Genomic DNA, 9,893 nt, shown 5'->3' on the forward strand with positions numbered 1-9,893 from the left:
AAAGGAGGTATGGAAATTGGAATGGAAAACATATGAAATCAAAGGGACAACGTTTTTACCCAATTTTTATGCACTTTTTCGTAATCAAACTAACATCCAAAGTAAGAAAATGTATGTTGTTTAGTTTGACTGATTAACATATACTACTAGTTTTAGGGGGATATCCCTTTTTTAATGCAATTTTTTGAAATATGCATTAGTATTGCGTAAAAACCAAGCTCTGATCCACCAAATTGCTCCATACATGCACTCTACTTTTATAAAAAAAGCTTATCCACCGTGAATACGATATACCTTAAGATACTAAGGAGAAAAAACGGTGAGCAAATGAGTGAATTGAATATTATTTTAGAGAAGAATTGAAAATCGTTGTCGGGATTTCATTAGGCAGACAAAACCTAGCTGCTTTGATTCCAATCTTCATCTTAATTAGAACAAGTATGAAAAATATATATTATATATTCGGCCCATGACAAACGTCCACAGTAAACAGTAAACTGGGGACATGTCTGTTTCTCAAAGTAAAAATTTGTGGTTTTTATATCCTTCACCAAAAATTTGAATCGATTTAAGCATGTCCGTCCGGACAATGTAAAGATTCTACTGGCCGCAAAGATGAAGGTATCGACTTCAAATTCTTTGTCTCTTCTTGCATGCAGGTTTACATTGAAAACGAGCTAGATCGAGGGAAGCACACGTCCACAGTGCCACGTAAACTGAGAACAGATACCTTAGGTCGCGCGGAAACAAGTTTTAATCAAACCCAATTAAGTTTGTAAATTCTTGCTCAAGTTCAAATTTAGAATGCATCTAAGCATGTCTCTCTGTTCTTCTGCCCATCGCGTCCGGAAACATTCCCCCGTTAGCGCAAATGGAGATACTGCCTACAAATTTATAAAAGAATTTAGAATTGACCTAAGACCTTTTCAAAGAACACGCCCACAATACCCACATGCCTGTACAAAAAAAACAAAATTTTTGTTTTGAAAATAGAGGAAATCGGCCAATACATATTATAGAGCATGAAATTGTTCTTCTTGTACTTCTCTTGCCCGCTTTTGGGATAAACAGTGATGGGTACAAAAAATTCTGTCCCGACCCAATTTAACTTCTTTATTATTATTATTATAAATTTAGCCAGAGAATAAATTCCAAGACTAAAGTCTTAAAGCACTAACATCTAAGGCTTTCGGTTTTATTAAAAGCACTATCGTACTTGAGATTTGAACCCACGACTGTTGACTTGCTAGTCGAGACTCTTGCCTACTCGGCCACTCAAGCGGATAACTTTTTTTTTGATGGTTGGTAGAAATAAAAATTTCAATCTCTTATCAAAAAGTGTAATAAATTTTACGTATGAAGATAACGCACCTTTTCAAACGTCTGGCCAAGCGAATATCAGGATCAGTATCTACAAATATTTTCATATCTAAGAGTTTGAGAATTTCTGGGCTGTGAAAGACTAAAATGCCTTCAAAAATAATAACATTGGCACCGTACATAGTTTTCTAAAAGAAGAAGAGGAAGAAAAAATACTTGTTAAAATACTTGATGAAATTAATTATTTTAACATAGAACGACATACCGTATTAGTTTCCCGTGAATGCGTAATAAAGTTGTACACGGGCACTTCAACTTTGCGACCTTCTTTCAATTTTAACAAAACCTCTAGCAAGAGATCCATATCAAAAGCGTCCGGATGATCGAAATTGTATTCATTTATAAGTGACTGTTCATGCTGCTTTTCATTAAGTACCTTTTAGTATTTAAGTTATAAATAAAGCGAAACTCTGCCTTTCCATTCTTCTATTCTTATACTCTACGGAATTAGAACTCACTTTGTAAAAACAATCCATGGATAGCAAGGTAACCCACGGAACATCTAGTGATTCGATAATTTTTTGAGCTACAGTCGTTTTACCGGAGGCACTTCCACCACAAATGCCTTTTTGTTTTGTTTTAAATTAAAACAATTATCATAAGTTTTTTTATATAAGATATGTTAGAAGTACCTATAACAAAAGGTTCCACCTGTTGACCGGCACAATTATACCAGGGTGGTCGACCGGCTGTATAAATAGTGCGATTATTTGAACGTATCACGCATTCTGAGGGATTCGCTGTAGTCGTTTGATTATTTACCGAAGTGGTACGTTGTCGTCGACGCGGTGGCCCTGTTCGCGGAGCAGGTGATTCTAATGTTTGTGGAGTTCTAGCCGGTACCGTAGTCGGTGAGGCTGGACAGCAGAAAACTTCATTATTTCCTAAATTCGTTTCCACATATAATGGTTCTGTCAAATCGCTACGATCATCACTTGCAAATAAATAGAGTAGAAAAGAAAAAACGGTTATTATTATTATTTTTTTTTTAATATGTCTTCACTGTCTTCATACCGCGTATGTAGGTATTATTGATAATTGATTCGAATGTTACAGATATACGGATGTAATACGAGCATATGTATATAGAAATATATATAAATGATTTCATTGATTTATTTTATACAAAAAGCAGCCAGCGTATATACATAAACATATTCATACATAACGAGATAGCGAAGCACTCGACTTTACAATGAAAAAAAAAAAAAAATAAATAAATAGAAGAAAATGTTAAGCAATTAAAGTGTAATCATAAAGGACTTGAAAAAAAAAAAAAAATAACATTGAGTTAGGTTATGGCAATGATTATATTTATTTATGTTCGGACATTAACTAAAAGATTTCTCTAAGTTAGTTAAGTTGATTATGTTGTTGACTTCTGGCACAAGAACAACTACACGCTTGACTATCCAGATTTTTAATAGGCTAACATTTGCAACACCCAGAAGGAGTGTTCAGAAATAAACCCAATTCATGTATATTACATTCTTGATCGGCATTAAATTCTGAATCGATTTAGGTATGCCCGTCTGTCTATCTGTTGGCAACATTCACCTGACCACAGAAACCGAGCTATCGGATGATAAATTTGACAGAACCATTGCAAGTTCTTGCAGGCAGGTTGGTATTGAAAATGGGCCAAATCGGTCGAAGAACGCGCCCACGTAAACTGAGAGCACATCTGTTGTTCAAAAGAGATAAGAAATTGCTTGGGTTTTTCCTTACGGCTCATAAGCTACAGCAGCTAAATCTAGTAAGATTTGAACATACATTCTACACGCGATGCTGCAGTACTTGTAAAGATGTGAGAAGACTCGACCACGCCTACCAAGTACCAAGTAGTATTGTATATCAAAATCAATATATTGTAACGACTGGAAGCAATCTTCAAAAACCTCATAAAGAATATCATTCAAATAAGTCCTTCTGTCCATCCGTCCAACTGTATAGTAACTATGGTAACCATTCACTTGTTCGCAACAATGAAAAAAACACCTACAAACTTGCAAAAGGATTTTAAAATGATCTAGACAAGTCGAAGAACAAGCATACAACCCCCGCACGCAGACGATACAACTAAAACTGAGAACAACTTTGCTTTCCGTGTTTTTTGCTTGATACTTAGAAAAAATCAGCCCCACCCAGCCGATATTGTTGAGTTCGAAAATTTAATTCTTTTCTTTTCTACGTATGAAACACACGGCGGTCACAAGTGAATATAATTCTCGTTCTTGTTAGAATTTATTATATCATGAAAAGATAACGGAATATCAAGTATATGGTTCGGTATCTATTGGGGTAAGAGTATACACGAAGTTTTTGTGCGAAGTGCAAGGAGATCAAAATACTTTTTCTTACGCTAGTCAATCCGGGACTACTTTGTCAATCAATTTCAGCTTGTCTGTCCTTCTGTCCGCTTGATACTCATGTATATATTCGTGTACTCAATGTGCAAGATTCAAAATTTTCAAATTTTTTTAATATATTAATAACTTGTTTTGACTCAAAGACGAGCTCCATCCATTGAACTATTTTTAAAATCTTTTCTCATATAATGGGTGGTTTGAAGAAGCTTTTCTACGAAAATAACTATAACATTTTAATTTTGTATGCAAAAATCGGTAAAAACATTTAATTAAATAAGCAAAATTTGAACCGGATGAGATTTTTCCTTAAAGCCTTTCTTAGAAACTACTAAGTCTTTATATGACACCAAATTCTATGTAGTAGTATTTTACGATAAAAGTTAATCAATAAAAGTGGTATAAATTTATCGTACCAAGCTTGCATCATATAGATCTATTTTTCGGACCTCTTCCTGTAAAAATTTGCTGGACAAAACTAAACTTTCAATTACTATAATTTTGAGCAGTAACGTAGTAAGCTTAGATTAGCAGTAACATTTTATAAAGGAAAATAAGGAAAAAGAATACGGAACAGACGATTTAGCAAAGAATCAATTATCGTATTTTGCTGCCATGTGATGAAAATCAAAAAATATAAACCTCATGAAATTGCAAAGAAGCAAGAGGACTTGCCTAATTACTTTTGTGCCAGTCGGTGTGGCGCGTTCCTATACCTTACAGGCATATAAGCAATTAAGAGCACCATAGTCGGGCAAGACCGACTTTTAGGCATCATATATAACTTCGCTTAATATAGACATTCATTAATTTTCGTGATAATACATTAAAGACTATACAGTTAGTTTTACGTGAAGCACATAATTTTCATGAAAGTCCCATATTAGAGAACGGCCAAAACGTCAACTAACCTGGTCCAAATTTAGTTGTTGCCAAAGACTTTGGTAATCCTTCATAAAAAACTACAAGTTATACTACGTCGCCCTAGAAGTATTTGTTGCTCAAGATTGGATCTAAGTAAAAGACCTATTTAAACTAAACTTTATACTCAAATTATTCTTAATGTTCAATGTTTGTCATAAAATCTTAAAAATTTCACTATTTCGGCATTAAATAGACCTACGTTGTCCAAACTCGGTAAGATTATTTTTTATATCAAATTTTTATTATGCACGAATTTTCAGTTTTAAAGAAATATTGAAAATAAGGTTTTTTTTGCTATATGAGTTTTCGTGGGAACGTTTAGCGGGCAGAGGATTCAAAAACTTGCCCCACGTAATCATAATTTTTACACCAATTTAGAACGCCTAAGTACTATTACTCCGTGATTTTTTTTTTCGAAATTCTGAAAATTGAAATATTTTTGCACAAAACAGCTTATCAAACTAAGGCGTTATATGAGGAGTGATCGTAAAAGTGGATCGATCCGAACCATTATACCAAACAGTATACCAAATTTCATTAAAATATCTCGAATATTGCGGTCTGTGGCTTGAACACAATAAAAAAAAAAACATGAATAGACATCAGATAGACCGACACTTAGACCGATGCAGAAAGTTATCCTGAATCGGTCGGTATATTAAAGATAGGGTCTATCTCAAGTCCTTCTGGATATTGCATACGCGCACACACACTTAATATACCTCGTATCACAAGTGCTATAAGGTATTTAAAGATAACACAAATATTTCCAGTCGTGCACTTAAATGTTAGTAGATTCAGTGTTTTCAAGGCAAAGTTAAACATTCAGTTAAATCAATTTGATATTCATCAAACAGCTGCGTGGAGACATTTGCGATAGCTGAGCATACAGTGCAGCTTTAGGCAAAAAGGCTTACAAGGTTGTGGCCGAAATTCAGGAAATAAGCGGAAATGATTAGTTTTGTCATGACCTAAGGGGACTAATTAGAAAAATACTTCTTCTAGATAAGGGTACACAGCCGTAATTATGAATCTTAAAAGACGAACAGATAACTGGGCTCGAATGAGTGATGTTAATCGAGATTTTATATCCCTTATGACACCTCCAATGCTTGTTTCTTTACTTCACAAATATAAGGCAAACGTGATAATGATGTATGTATATAAAGTATAGAAAGAAGACATATATTGATTTTATTTGATCATAAATTTTCCCTATTGATTATAAACTTTTACAGATGATTCATAGAAATTTCAATAGAATTGAATAAATTTCATCACAAAACGACTAAAACTTGGCGAGTTATCAACAAAAAAAAAAAAAAAAAAAAACAGAATAATATAGGTACAAAAACCTATAGGAATAATTATAGTTTACACTGTAATATGGATTCACCTTAAAGAATAAATTGTTGTAAATGTATTGCAACTATATATTAATACCCTACATCACCTTATGATACAAGGGTAGATTCACCCAGAAATACTTGAGCTACGCTCATCTTTCACAATACCGATCCATTCAGGATCGTCTTCAGCATCTATCTAAGTTCATCCGTCCGTCTGTCCGCCTTCTATTCGTGTCTTAAACCTACAAGTAGCAATTTTTTCGATATTTTGATAAAATTGGATACACCGACATGTTTTGGTCCAAAAAAGAACAATAATTCAGATAGGACCACTTCTTCGGCTAAATCCGTTTTATAGCGGTTTTACTTATTTTATTATGGCATTGTTCATAGTATAAGCATATTTATACCCTACGCCGCTTATGCTACACTGTATGTAAAAATTGTGCAGATGTGTGTGTAACACTCCGAATGGTTTAAAACCTACTCACCTTTTATTATAGCGATCAATTCAGATTAATTTTATGAATCGATTTAAGCTTTTTCTGTCTGCTTGACGCTTGCTCCCTTATACTTCTGTTTAACCTATAGGTAGCAATTCTTGAGATACTTTGATGAAATTTGGTACATTGTCGGGTTAGTTTTTATATAAAAAAAAAAAAAACGGATTGCTTCATATTTGTTAACAAAAGTCGGTACGAAACGGAATATTGGTATTTAAAATATGTATGAAAATGCTGGATCGGATGGCCTTGTTTTTCAATCTCTTCACATATAACCATGATTCTAGGCAAAGCAGACTCCTCTATGGCAAAAAAAAAGGTGAAGAATAACATAACCTTTGACAAGAAAATTAATCGTATTAACCCTAGACAACGACACCTCACGTTTTGAGTCCTTGCCTATATAAGAACTTTATAATAGAAAGACATTATTGCCACTGTGAATTTATGGAATTCTATGCGTGTAGCCAATTGTTGACATACATAGACTTGCTCTTGTTTTTTTTTTTTTTTAAGTTGTGTGACTGAGGGATGTCACTTATTCGTGTCAGACAGAAGGAAGTAAGGAAAGAGAAAAGGATAGGGAAGCAGTGGTTATGTGCACAATCGATAAGATCAACTGAGAAGTCGCTGTAGCTATAACCAAAGCAAACTTTACCGCACTGAGATTTAAGCCCGCGGAAGTGACTTGTTGCGATTCTTACCTACTCGGCTACTCAAGCTCTTGAAGTTAAAGCAGTTCTTAGCACTTGCAATCAATGCGTGATTGTTTCAATCTCGGTTACATATATCACTTTATGATATCAACACTAATATATTATATCAATCGGGAGGTTTTTATTCTACTAAGCATTAAACCTAGTTTTCTTTATTAAATAGTTGTACTAAGAGATTTTGTTAATGGTGAGATGGATTAATAATATAACAATCTCGGTGATTTCATTGAGCTGCACCACGTAAGCATTTTGGTGATAAGTAAAAGTTTCTCCCTATTGTACGGTAACAGATACTCAGTCTTATTGATGTGATAACAACTACTTTGTGAATTATTATCATTTATACCCCAATTCTTAATCTTAAATTAGCTTAGTTTAGTTAGTTTAATCAAATAAAAACAAGAATAAATGAAACAAGTAAGAAAATTATATTCAGGCGTGACTGAATATTTTATACCCATCACCGTTATCCCGAAAAACACACAGAAAAAAAAAAAAAAGAAAGAAAAGAACTAAATTTTCTTGCTCTATAATATGGCGTTGGTGCTTTTGGCACATAGACGTACAAGCGTTGCAGGCGTGTCCTTGAAAAAGTTTAAAATACTTCCAACTTCTTTTGCAAGTTTATAGGCAATATCTTCATTTTCGCTAACGGGAGAATGTTGACAGGCAGATGGACAAACGAGCAGACAAACAGGCTTAGGTGCATTCCAAATTTGAAATCGGTAAAGATTTTATATACTTTACGAGGTTTTTGAAATCTGTTCTGTCTTATAGAAGTATTGAAAAAAAATTCCATTTTAATATACTGCAATATTGCGTAGATCTGGTCAATTCTTGCAGTTTTTAGGAGTAACCTAAATTTCCGCACATTTATCTGCTTTAGTTAATGAGCATAGAGCAAAAATCCATTTTTATATTCCTGCTTAGCTTACTTGGTGCAGTGGGCGGGGCCTTCGATCGATTTGGCCCATTTTCAATAGCAACTTGCGTGCAAGAATTTTTAATGTTTCTGCTAAATTTGAAGTCGACGGCTTCTATTTACAACGGAAATTACAAAGACGGACAGATGGACAGACTTCAATCGATTTAGAATTCGATGCTGATCAAAAAAATATGTATATTTTGAGTGGTCTCTAATGCTTCCTTCTGGGAGTTGCAAACGTTTCGCCAAAGTAAATGTACCCCTCATCCCTCGGTGATGGATATAAATAAGACCAGGGTGGAATTTTCAGTTCAGTCATTGTTATCATGAGTATAATTATTTTACTTGTTTTTGAATATATAATCAACATTGTAAATATCAAAACAATCGTTAACTACAAAGTATAACCGTAACTACGACTACTACGTTTTATTTATGCATCACGGATGCTTAAGTGAAGTCGTCAAAATTTTTTCAAAAGAGATAAACCACATGGTTATTTCGTACATGAGTAGCTGTAAAATTATTAATGAAAATTGAAAAAATATTTTTCACACATTTCATTATACCCTACATTAGTTGTGGCGACGGTGTGTTAAGTATGAGTGGATGCATGCGATATTTACAAGACCTTCAAATAGATCCACCTTTTCAATTTTAATGAAATTTAGTGATATTGATAGTGAATTGAAAGTTTTGACCCTAAGGTCAAACCTATTGGCGCCGGTTTAAGGCCCCATTGTACCAAATTTCATCGAAAGTTGTGGTCTGCAGCTTGAATATAAGATAATAAGATGGACCCACGGGCAGGGAGGCTTAAATGAATTCAGAAAGTGATCCTGAATCGATAGCTATGCATCCGCTCAAAGTTAGTATATCTTTGTACCACATGTGCGGAAGAATTTACTTTGATCATAACTGTAGTGAGTCGTTAAAGGCATAAAGCTTGCAGCTGCGGTCGCCACATCCTTATCACTCTTTTCACCTTTTGTGAGAAAATGAAACTTATTAAGTTTGATCTAACTTAGTTCACCTTCTCGTCTCCCTTTGATATGCAAGGCTTGTTCACAAAGTTATCTTTATAAAATATATTTTTTTTCTAATCTTCATTGAATTCTTAGTGTTTCAAGGTCGAACTTGCCCAACTAGTATAGTTTGAACTTATTTTCCAGCTGTTCATATTGACGCAAATGTTTTTTAATTCGCGTGAAATATAAAACCAATTTCTAATTAAAATATTGGTTTCATTTGCAATAAGTTCGCAATATTTCACCTTCCATGCAAGTGAAAAAATATATTGTTATATTAAATGAATTGAGTTGGCTACGATAATCCCTCGCCTCTAAACGTTTCAAGAAAATATAAGCCTTTACGCTGAAACAAAGACTGCTTTCTAGCCCTTTTTGATGAAAATTTGCCCAGAAAAATAATTTGCATTATAAAAGTAATGTGCTAAACTTGAACCACATCGGTCCGTGTCCGCGAACTGTTTCTGCCTTTATGAGGTTTCTGATGACCAGTAAGATTTTATAAGAATACAATATATAATCTTTGAAGAAGCGACGAATAAGACGATTTTTTGTGAGAAAATGAAACTTATTAAGTTTGATCTAACTTAGTTCACCTTTTCGTCTCCCTTTGATATGCAAGGCTTGTTCACAAAGTTATCTTTATAAAATATATTTTTTTTCTAATCTTCATTGAATTCTTAGTGTTTCAAGGTCGACCTT

General features: G+C 33.9%; 1 protein-coding gene across 1 annotated transcript in view; it reads right to left on the reverse strand.

Annotated features, from left to right (window-relative positions):
* The window catches only part of LOC119637018 (uridine-cytidine kinase-like 1), a 23,151-nt gene that overhangs the window by 839 nt on the left and 12,419 nt on the right, over positions 1-9,893 (reverse strand). Inside the window, exons 2-5 of the mRNA XM_038032792.1 lie at positions 2,013-2,314; positions 1,839-1,945; positions 1,586-1,756; positions 1,372-1,508 (exon numbers count right to left, since the gene is read on the reverse strand). Coding sequence (XP_037888720.1) covers positions 1,372-1,508; positions 1,586-1,756; positions 1,839-1,945; positions 2,013-2,314 — 717 coding nt within the window. The remainder of the gene's footprint in view (positions 1-1,371; positions 1,509-1,585; positions 1,757-1,838; positions 1,946-2,012; positions 2,315-9,893) is intronic.

This window comes from Glossina fuscipes, unplaced genomic scaffold (genome assembly GCF_014805625.2).
Source record: "Glossina fuscipes isolate IAEA_lab_2018 unplaced genomic scaffold, Yale_Gfus_2 42, whole genome shotgun sequence".
Classification (NCBI taxonomy): domain Eukaryota; kingdom Metazoa; phylum Arthropoda; class Insecta; order Diptera; family Glossinidae; genus Glossina; species Glossina fuscipes.